This window comes from Sporobolomyces salmoneus (genome assembly GCF_050403485.1).
Source record: "Sporobolomyces salmoneus JCM6883 DNA, S_salmoneus_JCM6883_v1_ctg4, whole genome shotgun sequence".
Lineage (NCBI taxonomy): Eukaryota > Fungi > Basidiomycota > Microbotryomycetes > Sporidiobolales > Sporidiobolaceae > Sporobolomyces > Sporobolomyces salmoneus.
Window position 1 is genome coordinate 443,664 of NW_027481159.1, and position 19,859 is coordinate 463,522.

The following is a 19,859-nucleotide window of genomic DNA, read 5'->3' on the forward strand; positions in this document are numbered from 1 at the left end:
AAAGTCTCCGCTCTATTTTCTTTCTCTCTCTCTTGATCTAACTTACTCCTCTTCGCCTTCGACACACACAAAGAAAGAAAAGAGGGTGGCTCAAAGGGAGTGTTATGACCGAGTACAACTCGTTCGGATTCGATCAGTCACCGTGGTTACTCCCTTCTGCTCCTCAACAGGTGAACTTTCTTCTCTCTCTCCTCTCTCATCGGAAAATCATCAGCTGACCTCTCCCTCTTTTCGCTTGGATCCTAGTCTCCGCCATTCCAGCCTTACGTGACGGATGGATTGAATTTGCTAGATCAGAACGGTTCATCGAGTTCTCATTCTCACTGGTCGAGCTGGTTCCCTCAACACAATGTTGAACCATCTACCGCTGAACAAGGACATCAAGTGAAGGATGCAGGGCTAGAAGGCAGTCATTCGCAACAACTAGGATCCCCGCTCTCTTCCTCGACGAACCATTTCATTCCTCCTCCTCCTCTTCAGCAACAACTACCCCAACGCTCTTCTCCCTACCAATCCCACGTCGAACTCGAAGCGAGAAGGAATTCTCTACAGAACATCGTAGACCCGAATCACCAGCAACAGCAGCAACAACAACCGAGACTTCAATCTTCTACCGGATTCGAGCTCAATTCTCCTTCGACAAACCCGAATGAATCGCCTCGAGGAGATCCACACTCCCAATCCTCACTGACTGGTGCACCTCCGCTCGCCTCGTCAATCGCGCTTCATTCGTTCCTCAATGGATTCAACCCTCCTCCGACTCCTTCTACTTCTTCCTCCTCCTCGAATCCTTACGCCCTCCCCTCCCAAATCACTCAAGAAGATTACATTCGATTCCTGAAACAAGCCGCCGCAGCTCAAGCACAACACCACGCGACGACAAACTCGATGTATTCTCTCCTCAACAATAATTCAGCTCCTTCTCCCTCTGCTTCTGCTCAACGACCTGATTCGGCCAATTCTTCCTCGAATCAACAATCCCTTCACCACTCTCATCAGCAACCGATGTACCCTCTACCGCAACAACCGAACTCTACGACCCCGACGTTCTCACTTCCACCTCCAGCTCAATTCAATCAAGGAGGAGGAGGCGGAGGGAGAACTCACGAACGAACTCCCTCGACGAGTAGTTCAATCCGTACTTCCTCTAACGATCGTACCGGTGCAGGAGGTTCAGTACTCGATTCCCCTCGAGGAACTTACCCAACTTATCCATCCCCTCTCCAAACTCATTCCTCTTCGATTCCTTACCTCTCCCAACATCTCTCTCAATCGACCTCCGCCTCTAATGTAGCGGGTGGAGAAGGATACAACCCTTCTGAACCTTACATCGCTCTTTCGCTCCCTTCCGCCCCGACAGCCCCGAATCAAACTCAGACTCATCAATTCCCTTCCCATCTCCTGTCGACGACTAACAACATAGGAGGAGGAGGAGGCCCGTCTCCTGCTTCCACGACTTCGTACCCTGATTCACCCGTAACGACTAGTTTAGGGTTTTGTCCACCGGCTCCTGGTCCAGGGGTATTGGCGAATTCTCCTCCGATGACGAGTACCACGAGCCAGCAACCTCCGGCGACGATTGAGACTCTACAGAGAGCGTACGACGAAAAGGGGAAAGGGAAAATGATTGAAAACATTGCGACTGCGGGTTCGAGTTCGATTGGATTCGTACCTCCGAAAGCACCTTCTTCGAGTGGAGGTAGTGGTAGAAAGAAAGGAAGAGCTACTTCGATTGGATCATCGAACGGGAAATCCAGTAGGAAACGAGTTCATACGGAGGAAGAAGGAGGAGAAGATGAAGATGAATACGGAGAAGAAGATGAAGAACTCGGAGGAGGATTATTCACTCGAGAACCTGTCGCTTCTACCTCGAACGCGAATGGAGGGAACGGTGCACGACCCACGTCGATTATCCTACCGAATTCGATCGATCCAATCACTGGACAACTTCGTCGACAAACTGAAGTCCCTGCGGTCGAAGACGATCCTTCCGTACGTCCTTACGGTTGTAACTATTGTTACTTGGATCGTACGGTCGATCCAGCGATCCGAGCTTATTGGGAACAACAAGAATCGTTGAACGAGGGGTACAAAGTCAGTTGGAGAACGGTGAAAGAGTTGAGGGAACACACGCAGAGGGAACATAAAGAACGGATGGATAAGTTGAAGGAGTTGGAACAGATGACGAGGGAGGAAGGGGGACCCGTCAGGGATGGGAAGGGACCGGATTTACCGTTCAGATGCGCTTTGGAACCTTGTGGGAAAACTTTCAGTCAGTTCTCCTCACCCTCGTCTCTCATCACGGTAGTTGCAGAGGCTGACGACTCTATCGAACGTGCAGAATCTCTCGCAGGGTTAAGGTTTCATTTCCAAAATGCCTCAGCGAACGGTCACTTCTCTCTCACACTCGAAAAGGATTCGAAAACGGGAGAGGAACGTCAAACGAAAAAGTTTAAACAAGACGTTCAACCGAACGGGAGAGAGTTATCGTGTCCGGTCGATCGTTGTCCGAAACGATTCAAACAGAGTGCTGGTAAGTTATCTCGCGTTTCTGATTCGTGGTGTCTGAGACTGAAGCTTGCCCCCGCGATTAGGTCTGGCGTATCATCTCTCTCATACTCAGAATCACGAAGTAACGGAAGCGATGGTATCAACTTTCGAAAACACTCTACAATCGAAAACTCGTTGGTGGTTCAGGAAATTAGGTCTCGAATTCGCTCAATAGCCTGTCTCTCTCATCTCTTTGTTGTACATACTAGCTTCCGCACCCTTTCTTGTACTATTATTCATCTCGCTCTCGCTCTCGCTCTCGCAACATCTCAACATTTCGCACGCAAGATTCCCTTTCCTTCCTCTCGTCTCGTCTCCGTTTCTTCTGCTCGACTCTCTCTCTCTCTCTCGTTTGTCTTGTCTATTTGCTACTCGATGTACTCTTCCTCTCTTGTTCTCTACCTACTTTCTACATCAACCTAATCTTCGCAAACACTCAGATCTTCGTCCGCTTCGCAATCAATCAATCGAATGAAACTTGCTTCATTCCATCTCTTTCCTCCAACGGTTCGATGTGACTGAAAGCGACCTAAGGAGCTTCTTCTCTCGCGACTCTCACGGCGACAACAAGTGTCAAGATTCTACTGGAAATGAGTTTAGAAAAGTTGCATGTGTTATTTCTAGAATCAAATCTCTGAACGTATACAAAGGAGAGAGAGAGAGAGGAAGCGTTGGAAACAAGCAATCATTAGTCGAGACTATTCACAAGATATAAGCAGAGAGAGAGAGAGTAAGAGAGGAATTTATAAGGCTACAAGGGAATCAGAATTCGATGAAAAATAAGTTAAGATTATGTCTAGATAGCATATCAAGGGGGGTAGTAGTTCCCTCGTAACATTATTGTTGTTGTTGTTGTTGTTGTTGTTGTTGTTGGTGTTGTTGTTGTTGTTGCTGTTCGATAGCCCAAGCGAAATCCCCATACCTTTCCCTCAAACTCTTCGCTTCGTTCCCAGCTTCGACGTACGCTCGATCCAAAAACCCAAACCCTAATCCCGTCTTCTCCTCTTGCTCTTCCTCAGTCGTCGAGTCATCTCGAATGTTTTCAAGTTTGAGGTCGTTGAGATCGAAAGTCGAAGAGAGGGGAGAAGGAGTTCCAGGTTCTTCTCTCGCCGCTCGAGACGAGGAGGAGAAATCAGAAGTTGGGGAAAGAGAGGGAGTGAGAACGACTCTCGGAACGGGAAGTACATCGTCGGAGGTTGAATCGATGGAGGAAGAAGTCGAAGCGTTCGAGAAGGAAGAGGAAGACGAGAGGGAAGGACGTAATCGTCGTTTGATCGAGAATTCGAGAGCGTCGACACTGTCCGTTTGAGAGGGGAGTGCGAATGCTTGTGCTTGAGTGACGAATGTGGTCGGTTTGGTACCGGGCTGTTGGTGATCGAGTGCCATTTTATCCTCGGATTCGGAATCGTCTTCGAGTTTTGCTTTCTTCCACGATTTTCGTTTATCGCCATCCTTCCTGAGACTTTCAGGAGTCGGGTAAACTCCAACGACGGGAGAGTTGAACGCCGAACCGAGACCGGATGAAGATGTCGGAGGAGGACGTTTCGAGTGAAGATTGAGGGGAGTCTCGAGATTACTGAACCCTTCACCGAGGACGAGAGGGGATGGTTTCTTCTTCGGTGTGATCGAGGTGTAAGAACTCGTTGCTTGAGTATCCGAGGAGGAAGAAGGAGGAGGAGGAGGAACGGGAGAGTGGTGAGACGGGCGTTGAAATCCTTCGAATCCTTTTCCTTGATTCGCCGATAATGTACGAGCCATTGGGGCCGCGGAAGCGGTAGGTAAGACGTTCGATTCTGAACCGAGTCGCATCATTCGGTGGGAAGAGGCTGGAGCGGGAGTCGGGATTTTCGCAGGAGAGGGTTTCTCTTTCAGAGGTTGAGAGGGGGAACCGGCGATAGTCGAGAGTGAGTTCGTACGTTGCATTCGGATTCGATTGAATTGACGAGATGGGTGAGCTGTATTCGGGACTTTGGGGCCGAATGAATCGTTTGAAGGTTGTCGAAGCATTGATCCCAATCTGCGAGAGTGTTCACAGTCAGCTTTACTGCACTGTTTCAGACAGCGTGACTGATGACTTACCGAGCGATAGTACTTGTGTTGTCCATTGAAGGTAAGAAATCCATGCTACCCTGTCTGACCATGGGTTTTCGTTTCTTCGGAGTCGCTTCCGGATCCGATTGACGGGGAGTCGCTTCGAGATGAGCGTTCTGTCGCTCTTTGACTGTCAAACAGGATCGAGGTAGTCAGTACTGAGCCCGACTCGAAGAGAGAGCTTGAAACTCACCAAGCGAAAGAATTTTCAATCTCGTCGCTCTCAATCCATGTCTCCATTTCCCCGGAGCAGGCGCGTCCATCTCTACCTCACTATTATCCTCGACATCCGACGATCCCGAGGATCTCATTGCGGCAGTCCTTGTTTTCGAACGAGTGATTCTCCCGGGACCTTGATGAGCTCGAATGATTTGTCTCGCGACGCTGTTCGTGAAATTCGAAGGAGGTGGTCCGTTCGCTGGGAAAGGTGCTTCAGTGAGGGAATGTTTCGCAACGCAGGAATCGTACGTCTAATCCATCCGAACGAGTTAGCTAGAGATTCTTTTCTTCGACGCGTGAAATTTTGGAGGAGTTGAAACGTACGGCTCTAACGGTTTCTTCTTCTTGTAAAGTCCATTCACGTTCGATATCCTCTTCATCGTCCCCGATCGAACTCGATACTGAACTCAACGATGAATTCCTCCTCAATAAACCTCTCCTACCCGGAAACACTGGCGGATACAATGCATTCCCACTGATCGAACAACTCGAGGAAGGGATCGGAGGGGTAGATGGTCCAGACTGCCCCTGGTTGAAAGAGGGGAAGTACGAATCGAGGAGAGGAGGGAAAAACGAGTTTGTTTGCGGAGTAATCGGAGGTCCTGACAAAGGAGAAGACGCGCCCGGAACCGAGAGTTGAGACGATGGTCGTCTGTTGAGTCCGATCGAGAGTGAGAGTTGAGGTCGAGATTCTAGCATCGTGCGTGCGTTCCCTTGAGGAGGAGCGTGACCGAGGGAGACGCGTCTGAGTTTGGGTTGAAGAGAGAGAGAGAGAGAGGAGGGAGGAAAGGAGAGAGAGGTCGAGTCGCTGTCTAGGGTGTGGTAGTTGAGTTAGAAGTCGTGAGGTGGGGAGATGTATGCCGATTCGAGCGTGAGTGGGAGAGCGGAAGAGAGAACGAGAAAGCGAAGAGAACGCGAGCGCGACTCGACAATTTGCTTTCGCCCTTCGAAAATTCGCTCGATTCGTCGGAAAGACATCACTCTATTTTTCTTCTCCCCTTCCGAAACAACACAGCCCACTCTCGCAACGAGCTCAATGAACCTCGAACTCTTTCTCGATTATCTTCTTGACCCTCCCATGAAAGGAGACAGAGCTTTGATCCGTTCGATGTGAGAGAATGAGCTAGCAAGCGAGGAAGAGCGGATTTGAGAGGATCCAATCACGATTCGGATGCACCACCCAGTTTGAAGTTGCGAAGAAGAAAAAAAGCCCGAGCGTCAGTTTCGAAAGCTCGAGCTGAAGATCGGAACTGAGAAGCATCGCCATTCGATCAGACTCGTAAAACTTTGAGAGGTTCTTTCTTGACGAAGAAGTGTTCCCCGGCTTACCGATACGGTTCGAGTATCTCGAGCGTATCGATTGGTGAGATCGTATCCTCCTCGTTCGAGGGGAAAAGAGGGAGAGTCAAATCGGTTTCTTACGCGGTTGGCCAGCCAGCTGGTCCACCACTCTACCATTCTACGACCTCCCTACTGTAGTGCCTCCGTCTAGATAAAGCTAAGTGTCTGCGTCGGTTCGTCCACCGAGTTGGGAGTTTTGAGTTTCTATCCCCTTCTCCAAGCTTCTCCGGAACGAGCTCTATCATCTCCAAACCCTCACTCGAGTCTGCTCCGTATCCAACACTTTCGTCTTCAACGATCCTCCTCGTTCTAGATCGTGTAGTGCTCCGTCGAAACAAACGAGGTTTTGCTTGAGATCTGACGACGGATCCTGGGTCATACACGAACGATTTCGCAATCAGTTTGTTGTACCGAGAGAGGGACGTTGACCGAGCTCACAATGGAGCTCGTCAAGCTCATAAAAGAGAGACAGTATGAGCTTACCGGAGTCCAAACGTATTCCTTCACTCTCCAAACCTCTACAATCGTCGTCTTCCCATCCTCTCCCTCCTCTCCTTCTCCTTCCTCGTCGTCCACACCCTCTCCTTTCGGATAACTCATCTCCGTATGTTTTCCACCCTCATACATCCCCCCAGTAACTTTCCAAACCCGCTCCGCAAACTTCTCTCCCAACCCTTCTTCTCCTCTCTCAAACGCTTCCTTCGTCGGTCCATGTCTCAACGGTCTCACAACGACTAGATCGATCGAATCCAAGTCGTCCGAGGCGATGGAGGGAGCGAGTGAGTGTTGAGGGGATCGAAATGGAGCTACGATGAAATTCGGTTCGAATCGTGAAACGAGTGAAGAGACCCAATATGCGAATGGTCCTTTCAATACTACCTCTTCCTCCGTTTCCTGCTGGAAGGATTGAGTGAAGGGATCATAGCGTTTCAGAGTACCTCCTCGAAGGATAAGAGAACCATTCCACCAGAGTTTAACGTTCTCCTGAGCCGCGATCTTGAACCTTTCTACCCCTGGATGAGTCGAACGGAGTGCTTCGGCGTCGTGCAGGAGACATGCGTGGAGTGCGGCGGAAGTAACGACGGAAGTTAGGAGAGGAGAAGTTGACGGCGAGGCTGAAGATGATGGGGATGAGGAGGAGGGACGATCGATAGTGTTGAGTGCGAGAGGAAGTGGATGAGGAGAAGACGATTGACGCAGGAACGAGAGGAGGGAATAGAACGGAGAGAGAGGGGTCGAGGTTGGGTAGAGAGGAGATTCGGGCGGGAAAAGATGATAGTACATTGCGTTGGCGGTTCCGGTCGGTCTGCATACAATACAGTACTCAGTCTGTGCCAAAGAGCTCAAATAGTGGAATAACTCACATGAGAACGAGATCCAAACTCGAGTTCTTCTCCTTTGAGTCTAGCGAAACTGCCCCGTTCAATACTTCATGTACCGTTCCATCTCCTCCTAGTACAATCACAGTCTTGTCTCCTTCGTGATCTCGTACTAGTTCCCTCCCTATCCGTTCTCCATCGTTCTCACCCTCAGTTTCCCAAACCTTCACTCCCTCAATCAGCCCAAACTCTTCGAACGGTTTCAATAACGGTAACACGACATCGTTCAATAAACCCGTTGAGTAACCGTGTCCTGATTTCCGATTCACGACAACATCAATCCTTCGTTTCTTCCCTCCCTTGCGCGTCGAGTCGTTCTTAACGATAAACCGTTCGAGCTCCTCGGGAAGTTTCGGCGAATCTTCATCGAGGGTGAAAGTGAAGGCGGTATAGCTGGAGTCTGAATTCTTGCCGAGATAGTAGCCCGTCAATCGAGATGAAGACGGATGTTGAACGAAATAAACGAGGTTCGAGATTTCTATCGGGATCGGTTCGGATGCGTCTCGTTTGGCAGGAGGAGAACAGGGAGTGATATAGAAGGTTTGGGAATCGGGAGAGAGGTCAGAGAAGAGGTAGGAGGTCGTGTGAATCATTCGATGGAGGGGAAGATCTGGCGAGTGGGTCGATACCAGTATCAGCTCTATTTTGGAGGTTCCGCAATTTCTAGATACTGCCTAGTTCGACTGCTCCACGCCTCTTCCACCTCAGTAAATGGCTCGAGAGGAGCCTGCATAGCCATTGAAAGCCGTTCCTCCAGATTAGTCTTGTGCCAATGCTTCTCCTGTCTGTCCAGCTTGCGATATCATTCCTAGACCTATCTCCAACATTTGGTACATCGGGGGAGTCCTAGAGAGGCGAGGTAGTCGAGCGAGATAGAGGAAAAGATGAAGCGTTTGACGAAGGTCTTGCGCCGAACGAAGGATGACCGGGAGAGTAGGAAGGGGAGTCCAGCACTCACAGGGTACAGTGTGGTCGGTAGCAAGCGGGAGTTAGCCGGGGGTCGAGTGAAAGTGAGAGAGAGAAGAGTTCGGGAGGGAGAAGCACTGGCGCCGAGCGGGGAGAGAAATGGATTCACAACTTGCGCAATTCTGCTTGTCTGGCATGCGAGAGCCAATCTGAACAGCTAGCAGCGGAGCGGCAAAGAGCGAAGCGACAGCGACAGAAGAAACTGCAAAAACGATTTCATATTTCTATACTTCACTTTCTACTTCTGACGAACCCTATGCACAATTACCCGCCTCTGAAGCCGGACATTACCAGGTTCATGCGTCCTCTAGAGCTTGAGGAGTACCCCAAACCGGTTTCGATTCATCGACGGCTTTCTTGAACCCGTCACATACTTCTTTCGGGTTTTCGGCTCCGAACAATGCAGTTCCAGCTACGATAACGTTCGAGCCTGTTTACATTATGTCGCATCAGTATCCCTGGTGACTTCAGATCTCGACAAGCCGAGAGAAAGACCCCAAGACTTAAGAGAAGGGAGAAAAGAGAGAATTCTTCTTACCTGCTCTCGCGCAACATCCGACGGTTCCCGGTCCAACCCCTCCATCTACCTGAATATCTTTACTCGGGAACCTCGTCCTCAATTCACTAACTTTCGGTACGCATTCCTTCATGAATTTTTGTCCTCCTTTTCCTGTATCAACCACTCAATCTGTCCATTAGTCCCTGTCACTCTGGACAATGAAGCGAGAGTAATGGGTACCGGGTACAACAGTCATTACTAGCATCATATCGACCGAATTACCCAACTTGTCGGTGATTGCGTTAGAAGGAGTTGAAGGAGAAATCGCAACGGCGGATTTCATTCCCGTAGATTTGATCAACTCTACGAGCTCATGCGCCGACTCTGTATACTCCCCGAGTCAACACATCAGTCACAGCCGGCGTGAAGAAGAGGTGAGAAGACGGGAACGAACCGGGATCTTCCAAAGCTTCCAAATGAAAAGTGAAAGATTTTCCCCCTGCTTCGGCCACAGGTTTAACCCACTACGTTCCAACAACGCGATACAATGTCAGTTTCTCGTTTCGATTTAGAGAAGAGAGAGCAGTGTATGGCGCAATGTGGTCGTACCTTGTGAGGTTCGGAAACCATCATATGACAATCCATGAATACGTTCTCTACCGTCTTGTGTACGCTCTCGAGGACGGGAGGTCCCATCGTAATGTTGGGGACGAAATGTCCATCCATGACATCTACATTCAGCGAAGTGAGCGAGAGAGGCGATCCATTGTGAGTTGGAGAAAGGAGGAAAGCGAAGGGAGAAGAGAGACTGACCCATGTGGACCCATTCAGCACCACAGGATTGCATACGACGGATCTCGTTCCCTAGATCAGCGAAGTTCGAGGCGAGAACAGAGGGGGAAATGATCGCTCGGGGTTGAGAGGTGGTCATGACGTTGTGAGCTGCGAGAGGAGACGGGGGTGAGCGGAAAGCTCTACAGTTCTGAGCGAGTGTACTGTCAGTGACTTACGATAGTCTGGAGGTTTGGGAAGAAAGGGAGAAGGAAGAGAGAGATTCGTCGGAGGTTGCTTCTCGATCAACACCACCTAACTCTCCAAACGATATGGTACGCGCTTTGATCTACTCTATATCCACTCTGTATGCTCACCTACCCGCTCGCTCGTTGTCTAGTCTGCCTCTGACGCTGGTTCGTTTCCCATCTCTCATCTCTTTCAACACGTTCCCCTTCACTCTCTCAGACTGACACACACGCGGTTCCATGTGAGTAGAAGCCAAAGAAGCCTTTGCCCTGTTCGACAAACGCGGTGCGGGAGCGATCCCTTCTCAATCCCTCGGCGACGTTCTTCGAGCGTTGGGTCAAAATCCAACTCAAAATCAAGTCGCTCAACTCGCTCAATCCGTAGGGAACCAAGATAGTCCGTTCCTCTCTCACTCTCATTCCTCCAGTCGCTTCCTCTCTCCGCAAGACTGACTGAGCGAGGCCAAATGGGACAGTTGATTTCAATACGTTCATGTCGATTTTGAATCGACCAGGAGGGTTCGAACCTGCTGGAACGGCAGACGAGTTCATTAGAGGGTTCCAAGTGTTTGACAAAGAAGGGAACGGGTACATTGGACAAGGGGAATTGAAGTATGTGTTGACGAGTTTAGGGGAGAAATTGTCGGAAGAAGAAGTTGACGAGTTACTTCAGGGTGTAAAGGTCACTCCGTGAGTCCAGCGTGTCTGTACTGCTCTATGGGGAGTGAGTCTGAATACCTTCGATTCGTGACAGAGAGGGAAACATCAACTACGTTTCGTTCGTTCACCAAATCCTCGGTCAAGTGAGCTTTCTTCCTCCTCTCTCTCTTCCGTAGCCATCTGTACGATACTGACTAGCCCTTCGCTGACCTCTATCAGTAAACCGTTCGTTCTTCATTCTGGACTCTTCGTTTTTCTCCCCTTTCACATCTCATTCCGATTTTCGTTTTCTATTTGTCGGTTTTCCGTTATACCAAGCTCTCCCTCTATCTCCTCAGCTCATCCATTCATTTGCTGCTGTCCTGCAAGTCATCTTTACTATCAATCCTCTCTCGACGCGCACACAAAATGCACCAAACTTTGAGAGTAGCTAATCCGCTCATCGCGCAAAGACAACTCTTCGCCGACGTCTCAAGGTCGCAGAGTGCGACAGGGGCGAAGTTCTTGACTGTCGTCAATTGTTTCCTTTACGTTCATTGCGAAGAAGAAGGGGTTGGAGGTTTGATCGGTTCTTGAGCTAAAAACGCAAACATGTCTCGATTCGCTATTCTCGATTCCCTAGTAACGCGCACGGACAGTGAGTCAGAGTCAGTACCCCGACGTCAAACGAAGCCACAAGAATTCAAGGAGAGAGAGAGCTGTAGGACTCACTCGAATCTCGGTTCAAAGAACACTCTCGTCTCTTCAAACCTTTTCCTATACGCCTCGAAACTCCCATACCTGACCGTATCGCTCCATCCCCTCGCCGCAATTACGAACTCTGCATCGTCCGCACTGAACGCAACTCCCTCCCCCTGACCCGTCGACGCTTCAATCGCCGCCTCTAATCGACTCTCATCCCGGAACAAGTATTCGGCGACCCCGATCCAAAACCGAAAGACTGGAGTCGCGGCGAGTTGGAGGTGTACGAACGGACGGATTCCTAAGAGATGCCATGAATCGACCATGGCTAATAACGCGAGATGTGAATTCGGAGGAGGTTGAAAATCGACCGTTGAAGGAGGTTGTCCAATCGAGAATCGATCCAATACTTTATCCGATAACAAAATCGGATGTTGTCCACCTCCTTCACTACCGAAAACGAAATCCCTCGCGTCGAAAACCCTCTTCCTTAACTCGTCTCTTTTGCCTCCGATCATCAGTTTGAATAAATCGGTAGCGGATTCACTGAATTGATGGATTTGTTTCCGGGCTGTCGGGTTCAGGATCGCTAGTCCCGCGTAAACGTGCCATTTTGCGGCGTAGATTCGGAGAGCAATGTTGATTTTAACGATTTCGATCCCCCCGATGTAACGACCTAACTCCCATGGGAATTGTCCAGTACATCTCCAAGCCGTGCCCATACTGAATGCATCGATTGCGAGTGTCAGCTGAGAGAAGGGCGAACAGGGAGAGAAATACTTACGATAGGAAAGCGGCATGAGTTACAGCTTGAGTGTTCGCAGTCACTTCGTCGTGTTCGTCGTAACTCAGATGAACGTATCTTGACTTCAACGGTGCCAATAACTCTTGTACGAATTTGACATGTTCTTCTTCCGCTCGATGTTTGATAATGATCTGTACGATTTAAACTCGACTCAGTCTCTCGTCAGAGGGGTACTGAGAAAGAGAAGACCGTACGAGAGCTTGACCATCTGGAGGTACGGTAGGACCATGTAAAGAATGAATCGAAACGATTTGAACATCTTTGGGTAAATATTTCTCGAACGCTTCTCGTTCGGGAGCTTTGACTGAAGTTTGTCCAGAAACGATCGCTCCTACTTTCGTAGCTACGTTCGGTACGCCTTTGCCATCAGTACTCCATGACGATGACAGATGAAGGAAGAAAAGAGACGAACAGGGACCATATTGAGCGACAACTTTATCGAGAAACGCAGCTTCGACGGAGTAGATGATGAAATCTGATTCTCTTGATACATGATGTCCATCTTTCATCGGCACTAGTCGTTCCTTGTCTGCCGAACAACCAACAACGTACAGACAAAGTCAAATTCAGAAGAAACCAGAAAACGTCTGAAAAAGGGTTGAACGAACCTTTACAGTATTCGACGAGACTTTCGTACTTCTCCGGCAAGTCACACACGTTGATCCTAAACTCGCTCACTACTACTCAGCTCCTCGTCACAGGAGAGAGAGGTAGTCAAGGAGAGCTTACCGGTTACAATGACCTGCTTGAGCTAACCGCTCGGCGTACATCTTTCCCATTTCACCCATACCGATCAATCCAATTACTGCATCTTTCACTGACGGAATCCTTGACATCTCGAAGGGATGAGAGAGGAGTGAGAGTCGGTCGAAAGAGGGGAAGGAGAATCGAAGGGAGAGAAAGCTGTTCGGTCGGGTTTCCCTTGTCTTCTTCGAGCTGAGTCGGTCGAACTAGTAAGAGGAGATGCTTTAAGGTTCCGAAAGAGGTGGAGAAGAGGAGAAACTTTCTGAGAGAACTCTCTCTCTCGTTCTTTCATCAATAACGATGACCGAAACAGCCTCTACAACAACGTCAAAGCCAGTACTGAAACCAGGAGAAGTATTAGGTCCAGATGGGAAACCTTGCAAGGTGCGCTCTTCACCACCTCTCTTTCTCGCTCGTCGAAAGCTGACTCAACATTTCTCGAATCTCTTGCTCTCTGCGCCAGTAGGTTTGCACAGGATTCAAAGCCTGGACCGGAGGTGCTACCAAGAAGAAGTCCTCCACAACCGCCGGCGCCACTGCCTCTGGTTTCGCCGCCTCCTCCTCTCTCGAATCCTCTTCCTCCTCTTCTCTCCCCTCAGACTGTCCACCCGACGTCGAACGACTAGGACGACACACCTGGACCTTCCTCCACACTACCGCATCCTATTTCCCCCCTTCTCCAACTCCTCACCAACAATCCTCGATGCTCTCCCTACTTCGTTCCCTCCCAACTCTTTACCCTTGCGGTGATTGTGCCGGTCATTTAGGGGAATACATGAAAGTGAATCCACCGGAACAAGCGGTGAAGACGAGATTGGGGGTTGAGGAATGGATGTGTAAAGCTCATAACGAGGTGAATGAGAGATTGGGCAAAGACAAGTTTGAGTGTATGAACGTTGGAGAGAGATGGAGAGATGGGTGGAAAGACGGTCATTGCGATTGAACGTCGCGAGAGACTTAGAGGACTATCGCTTGTTGTAGAAGATTATACATTGTATCCACTTTCTCTCACATTTCGCAAAATGCAACTCCTCTACTCTCGTATCTCTCTCTTTCTGCTGCTGCTACGAGTGAGAAAGCCTCTTCAGAGTGTGTTCCATGTGTCCACTCGTTACAGGCTCGATGCCGTGAATTGAGAGTTCGCTCTCGTGCGATTTTCCATCTACTGCTGATACCAGCCCACTCGGATCACTTCGCCTCCTCCTTTTGTTGTTCCTCCATTTCCATCACATCCTTCGCCTCTTTCTCTCCCTTCGAAAGACTCTCAACTCCCTTCCCTTCCTCCAATTTCCTCTTTGCCTCTTCCCACCTCCTCAACGTCTCCGCCCTTCCCACCGCTCTCTTCCCGCTCTTCCTCCCTGCCTCTTCTTTCCCATCTCCTTCTCTATCCGCATCTAATCGTTCAGACGAAGTTCGTTTCTTCGAAGGGACCTGAGCCCGGATCCCGCCTTTAGGTTTCCCATCCCCTACATTCTCAATTCCTCCTCCTCCGCCAGTAGTGGCTCCTTCGAGAAGATCTGATTCGTCCCCTGGATGATGTAACATCATTAATACGGGATACAACGACGCGATATCCGGTTGTTTAGTCGTCTCGGTCGTTTTTAACGAGGAGAGTAGGTTTTCATCTTGAGTGTTTTCGGAGGGGATCAAAGAGAGTTGATGCGTGGATTGATCGAGGGAGACTCGGACTAGTGAGGGAATTGAGGAGGAAGAGGGGTCGGAGGGACGGGTCAGGTCAAGGGAAACGAGGAATTCGAGAGCGGAAGTCGAGGAAACGGGGATTGGGAGAGGGGTGAAATCAAGGATTGGCGCTGGGAATTCGAGCAGGGAATGAGAGCGGTCTGTTGTGGAGGTGGAGAGGAGGGAGGAGAAGGGAATGTAGAGGAGGGCGGTACAACTGAAAGAGGAACGAGGTGTCAGTTTTGCGCTCGAACAAAGGGGAAGTGAAAACTAACCCAGCTGCGAGAACAATGACACCTCCTTGTTCTCTTGCCGTCCCGACTTGAAGCATCTTGATCACTGCCAATCCAGTCTTCAATTCCTTCTTTTCTTCTTCCTCAACTTCGACTTCTCCCTCTCCCTCAGCCTCCGCTTCTCCTTCACCCGCGGTAGACTTGTTCTTCCCTTTCTTATCCTTCTTCCTTCCCGCCGGTACTGGATCCGGTAAAACCGGCGCAACTTTAACATGCGGTAACAACAAACTTGAGATCTCATACTGTCCAACCAATTCCCCTACGTTCGTCGGTAAATTCAGTTTAAACACCTGAATCGTCGGATCACCTCCCGCAGAAAGTAGTAACGATCTATCGTCTGTCGTCGAAGGAGGGAGGCAGAGAAGGGAAGAAACGAAATGTTTTGAACCCCATAGGAACCCTTCGATAACGTGACCTAAGGGGAACCTCGAGATTCGAACGTGTTCATCACGGTCTCCGGTTGCGATGTATTGTTCTTTATCGCCGAGGAGGGCGAGAGTGTTGAGCATCGAGACGTGGCCGAGGATGGGGAGATATTCTGGTTCGAGTTTCTTTTCTTTGCCGGCTGTTGAAGGTGCGGGAGTAGGAGCAGCGCGAGGATGAAGCGGGAACCTGTCAACGAGCAAGAGTCAGAGAGAGCTCAGTCAGAAGAGAAGGAGAGAGAGCTCACGTATAAACATCTCCAAATTTATCTCCTACGATAATTTCTCCAGTCTTGGTCACTTCCAACGCGTTCGCCCGCTTGATCAATTCCCTCTGACTGACCAACTCCAACGAAGGTAGTTTCGATACGATCAATTGTTTGTCTTCACCTGTCGAGATCAAATATTGCGAAGAAGAAGCCAAATCGGTAAAAGTTGCAAGGGAACGAATGAGGGATTTGTGAGGAGTCGAAGTGGATACTTGAGTGGAATTTCTACGAGCTCAACGGGTCAATCTAGTTAGGTAGGAGGCGAGAGAGAGGTGGTTTTTACGAACGAGAGATCAAAACAATTGAGAGTCGAACTGCATGCTGTGATCAACAGGGAGTCGACTGTTGCGAGCGCTTGAACTGGATGTTGCATCCTTCTATGTCCTGCCGAGCTTATGGACTGCCGGAAATGAGATGAAGAACCAAGAAACTCGTCGTCGAACTTTCTCTCATCTCCCCTTCACAGCTCGTTCCGACCCCTCTCACCTTGAGGCCCGTTATGGGCTATCGGTTCAACCTCTCAATCTTCGGATTGATCTGCGCGGTCGCATACTTGGTGTATCATTTCCGATCGTATTACTTGGATTACTTGCCCGCGTCCGTCTCTTCTCGACTGAGGTATTACGCTCCATTGAGGACATTCGAGGATGCTGCTGAACAAGGTACGTCCATCCTCTCATCCTCCCTTCTCCTCCCGTTCGATTTCCATCCCCCACCTCCGACTGACCCTCCTCCTCCTTCTCCTCTCTCTCCGCTGGACGTGCACAGGGTTCTCCACCTCGAATTTCGACCTTTCAGCGAACATGGCCGGGGATCAACGAGCCGGGTTGGACGATCAAACCTTGACGGAATTGAGGAGGATCATGGAACGGAATCGAGTAGATTTCGATGAAGCGAGGAGGATCCATATGGAGAGAATGTTTAGGAAAGCTGGAATTGGACCAGATGGACTACCGATCGGTGAGTCACTTCAGATGAGAGTCTATTCGGAAAAAAGAGTTTTCTGATAAGTTTTCGATTTTCGATTTTGGGGGTTGCAGATAAGAAAGCGATTACTTCACTGTCCTGAGCTCGCCCCGACACCCGGAGGATTCCTAAAATCGTACTCGAAACCCGCCCTCAGCACCAGCTCCCAAGCTCGACGAAAAGACAGTCTCTCGTTTCTTTCCGCTCGATGTTCGATCCTCTTTCGCTCCTCCCTTTAATCCTGTACCACTCAAACCACCACTCTACAATGTCCTCTTGCGTCCCAAAGTCGAGCTATGTCTCGTCTCCGGCTTCGCTCTTGTGATCCCTTTCGTCTCGCTGTTTAGTTTTCGTTTCATTTAGTCTTCTGAAATAGTTCAATCTGTTGTCGTTCTCCGCCTCTTTCCTGCCTCTGTTCTTCGTCCAGTCTCCAATGACTTGGTCGACGCTTGCAGCGCTCAATCCGGAACAAGGAAGAACGAATTCTCCAAACTTTTTTCTCCAAACTTTTTTCTTCTTCTTGCGCCTGCTCATATTGTTCTAGCGCGCGACAGTCAGCAGTGCAACTCGGAATCTTGTTACAACCTGTCGACAGCTTGTCTTGCGAAACTATGAGACACCCTCGACTTTTTGCGAACTTTTTGATCAAACATTTTGCGCTTCTCTTCTCCTTCAACCCGCCTGCTCTGCCAGGCCCGCGAACACCTCTTGCAACATGGCACCATCCAACAAAACTGTCAGCGATCGACCGACGTCTTTCTCCTCCCTCGAACCAGCTCTTCATCCTCTCCTCCTCCGTTCCCTCTCTTCCCTCTCCTTCCCCGTCCCGACCCCAATCCAAGCTACCCTAATCCCCTTAGCTCTCTCGTCCTCTCGTGATATCCTTGCGAGAGCGCGTACGGGTTCAGGAAAAACTCTCGCTTATTCAATTCCGATCCTTCAAGGAATCTTAGCTCGTCGTGAACAATCCCAATCACATTCAACCTCTGGGGGATCAAGTTCGACTTCGAGTGGGTTGGGACAAGGAACGAGAGCGTTAGTGTTAGTACCTACTAGGGAATTGGCGGAACAAGTTCGAGGACAAATTGGGAAATTGGTAGAAGGATTGGGGATTGATGATACGGCTAATGAGAAGGGGATTAGAGTGGTTAATATTGTGGGAGGTGGTGGAACGGGGAGTAGGAAGAAGAGAAAAGGTGCGAATGGAGCGGCGGGGGGAGGTGAAAGAGTTGAAAGGTTTGTTTTCTCCTGCTACGCTTTTCAGTGAGTGGGTCACTGATGAGCGTAACGACGATGAACAGGCTACAATTGGCAGATAGACCAGAGATCGTCGTTGCTACTCCTTCGAGAGCTCTCGCTCATTTGAGATCTGAAGTGAGTTCTCCCTCCTTTCTCTCTACTCTCAAAGCTCTGTGCCCTGACTTCTCGATGAACTGCTACAGACTCTTGATCTCTCGACCCTCGACTACCTAGTAATCGACGAAGCCGATCTCATCCTCTCCTACGGACACTCTTCCGACGATATCCGAGCTCTCCTCTCCGGTGCAACCTCCTCATCCAGTTCTACCAGCTCGGGAGGTCTTCCGAAAGTATACCAGTCGTTCTTGATGAGTGCTACTTTGACGGGAGAAGTCGAAGAACTGAAAGGAGTCGTACTGAAGAATCCGGTCGTGTTGAAGTTGGAAGAGGATGAGAGTGAATTAGCAAATTTATCACAATTCTGCGTTCGGTATGTCCTCCCAGATTCCGTCTCTTCCTCGATACAGAAGACTGATGTATCATTTGGGAGGAATTACAGGTGCACGGAAGAAGATAAATTCCTATTACTTTACGTGATCCTCAAACTCAAATTGATCAAAGGGAAATGTTTAATCTTCGTTAACGATACCGATCGAGGTTATCGAGTGAAGTTGTTCCTAGAGAAATTCGGGATCAAATCGGGAGTCCTAAACGCGGAACTGCCGTTCAACTCGAGGTAGCTCAACTCCCTATTCAGTCTTGCGTTCCGAGGCTCGAGACTGACAATGTGGTTGTGAAACAGGTATCACGCGGTACAGGAGTTTAATCGTGGGGTTTTCGATTATTTGATTGCGACGGACGAGAGTGGATTGGAGGGTCACGACAGGGACGATGCAGAGGTCGAGGAGGAGGAAGAGGGAACGGAAACGAAAGAAGAGAAGGAACAAGGTCGTGAGTCTATCGAGCTCTCAATCAGGATTCATTGTAGACTGATAGAGGGTTCGTAATGGGTTCACTAGTGATTTCGACTCAACCTGCCGGCGAAGGAGAAGCTCAAGAAGAGGAAGAATCGACAACGACGACGACGACCGCACCTCCCTCGAAGAAACGTAAACGCAAGGATGGAACCGCCTCCTCTCGACCTTCCACGACCGAATACGGAGTTTCCCGCGGTATCGATTTCGTCGACGTTGCCTGCGTTCTCAATTTCGACCTCCCCTTCTCTTCCCGTTCCTACACCCATCGAGTTGGTCGTACGGCTCGTGCCGGTCGAACTGGGACTTCCCTCTCATTCATCGTCCCCCGCGAACAATGGGGTAAACAAAAAAAGAACGATGTCAGTTTACCTACGGCGAAATACGATGAGAAAGTTTGGGCGAGGATCGAGAAGAGTCAGAAAGGGAAGGGAGGGGAAGTCAAGGAATACAAGTTTGATTTGAAACAGGTCGAGGGTTTCAGGTATAGGATGGAAGATGGTTTGAGGAGTGTTACGAAGGCGGCAGTGAGGGAAGCGAGGATTAAAGAGATCAAGAATGAAGTGGTCAACTCTGAGAAACTAAAGGTGCGATTCTCTCTCTCTCTATCATCCACTATTCTTCAGAACCATATTGACCTCTCGACCGACGTTGCGTGTAGGCACATTTCGAAGATAACCCACGAGATCTCGCATTCCTTCGTCACGACAAACCTCTCCACCCTTCTCGCGTCCAACCTCACTTGAAGCACGTCCCAGGTTACCTCATGCCTCGCATCGCGGCCGTAGGATCTTCCGATGCCACCGTCGCGAACAACCAGCACGAATCATCCTCGACTGGAGGGGAACGATCCGAGGGAGGAGGAGCGACGGGAACGATCGGACAAGTTCCGTTCCATAAACCGGGGACGAGGTCGGCGAGAGGTGCGGCGGGAGGTAGAGGAAGAGGTAGAGGTGGAGCAAGTGGAAGAGGAGGAAGAGGAGGAGGAGCAGGAGGAGGAGGGAAGAGACAGGATCCGCTTAAAGGTGGATTCAAATTTAGCGGGGGAGGGAAAAAATGATA

General features: G+C 49.8%; 10 protein-coding genes across 10 annotated transcripts; 5 read left to right on the forward strand and 5 right to left on the reverse strand.

The window, feature by feature from the left end:
- Positions 1-104: 104 nt before the first annotated feature.
- Positions 105-2,725, forward strand: JCM6883_001636 (uncharacterized protein; the record flags this gene model as incomplete). Its single annotated transcript, XM_076629230.1, has 4 exons — positions 105-170; positions 247-2,272; positions 2,342-2,533; positions 2,595-2,725. 4 exons carry the CDS (start codon positions 105-107, stop codon positions 2,723-2,725), a joined length of 2,415 nt encoding a protein of 804 aa, XP_076490877.1.
- Positions 2,726-3,387: 662 nt separating this feature from the next.
- Positions 3,388-5,559, reverse strand: JCM6883_001637 (uncharacterized protein; the record flags this gene model as incomplete). Its single annotated transcript, XM_076629231.1, has 4 exons — positions 3,388-4,567; positions 4,630-4,771; positions 4,835-5,111; positions 5,185-5,559. The coding sequence occupies 4 exons, from the start codon at positions 5,557-5,559 to the stop codon at positions 3,388-3,390; spliced, it is 1,974 nt and encodes a 657-aa protein (XP_076490878.1).
- Positions 5,560-6,442: 883 nt separating this feature from the next.
- Positions 6,443-8,173, reverse strand: JCM6883_001638 (acylglycerol kinase family protein; the record flags this gene model as incomplete). Its single annotated transcript, XM_076629232.1, has 3 exons — positions 6,443-6,571; positions 6,640-7,507; positions 7,566-8,173. The coding sequence occupies 3 exons, from the start codon at positions 8,171-8,173 to the stop codon at positions 6,443-6,445; spliced, it is 1,605 nt and encodes a 534-aa protein (XP_076490879.1).
- A 669-nt stretch (positions 8,174-8,842) lies between these two features.
- RPE1 (ribulose-phosphate 3-epimerase RPE1) lies at positions 8,843-9,976 on the reverse strand (the record flags this gene model as incomplete). Its single annotated transcript, XM_076629233.1, has 6 exons — positions 8,843-8,976; positions 9,085-9,216; positions 9,286-9,429; positions 9,500-9,569; positions 9,655-9,776; positions 9,859-9,976. The coding sequence occupies 6 exons, from the start codon at positions 9,974-9,976 to the stop codon at positions 8,843-8,845; spliced, it is 720 nt and encodes a 239-aa protein (XP_076490880.1).
- A 172-nt stretch (positions 9,977-10,148) lies between these two features.
- On the forward strand, positions 10,149-10,900 carry JCM6883_001640 (uncharacterized protein; the record flags this gene model as incomplete). Its single annotated transcript, XM_076629234.1, has 5 exons — positions 10,149-10,151; positions 10,217-10,232; positions 10,315-10,461; positions 10,541-10,754; positions 10,819-10,900. The coding sequence occupies 5 exons, from the start codon at positions 10,149-10,151 to the stop codon at positions 10,898-10,900; spliced, it is 462 nt and encodes a 153-aa protein (XP_076490881.1).
- A 357-nt stretch (positions 10,901-11,257) lies between these two features.
- On the reverse strand, positions 11,258-13,046 carry TYR1 (prephenate dehydrogenase (NADP(+)); the record flags this gene model as incomplete). Its single annotated transcript, XM_076629235.1, has 7 exons — positions 11,258-11,342; positions 11,436-12,128; positions 12,190-12,341; positions 12,405-12,553; positions 12,623-12,739; positions 12,819-12,874; positions 12,940-13,046. The coding sequence occupies 7 exons, from the start codon at positions 13,044-13,046 to the stop codon at positions 11,258-11,260; spliced, it is 1,359 nt and encodes a 452-aa protein (XP_076490882.1).
- Positions 13,047-13,254: 208 nt separating this feature from the next.
- On the forward strand, positions 13,255-13,897 carry ERV1 (flavin-linked sulfhydryl oxidase; the record flags this gene model as incomplete). Its single annotated transcript, XM_076629236.1, has 2 exons — positions 13,255-13,338; positions 13,421-13,897. The coding sequence occupies 2 exons, from the start codon at positions 13,255-13,257 to the stop codon at positions 13,895-13,897; spliced, it is 561 nt and encodes a 186-aa protein (XP_076490883.1).
- A 245-nt stretch (positions 13,898-14,142) lies between these two features.
- Positions 14,143-15,991, reverse strand: TRM82 (Trm82p; the record flags this gene model as incomplete). Its single annotated transcript, XM_076629237.1, has 4 exons — positions 14,143-14,851; positions 14,910-15,539; positions 15,598-15,843; positions 15,906-15,991. 4 exons carry the CDS (start codon positions 15,989-15,991, stop codon positions 14,143-14,145), a joined length of 1,671 nt encoding a protein of 556 aa, XP_076490884.1.
- A 126-nt stretch (positions 15,992-16,117) lies between these two features.
- JCM6883_001644 (uncharacterized protein) lies at positions 16,118-16,687 on the forward strand (the record flags this gene model as incomplete). Its single annotated transcript, XM_076629238.1, has 3 exons — positions 16,118-16,280; positions 16,387-16,578; positions 16,659-16,687. The coding sequence occupies 3 exons, from the start codon at positions 16,118-16,120 to the stop codon at positions 16,685-16,687; spliced, it is 384 nt and encodes a 127-aa protein (XP_076490885.1).
- A 612-nt stretch (positions 16,688-17,299) lies between these two features.
- Positions 17,300-19,857, forward strand: DBP9 (ATP-dependent DNA/RNA helicase; the record flags this gene model as incomplete). The annotated part of the gene is made up of 7 exons (XM_076629239.1): positions 17,300-17,820; positions 17,886-17,958; positions 18,027-18,313; positions 18,383-18,559; positions 18,626-18,774; positions 18,843-19,384; positions 19,459-19,857. The coding sequence occupies 7 exons, from the start codon at positions 17,300-17,302 to the stop codon at positions 19,855-19,857; spliced, it is 2,148 nt and encodes a 715-aa protein (XP_076490886.1).
- Positions 19,858-19,859: the final 2 nt, after the last annotated feature.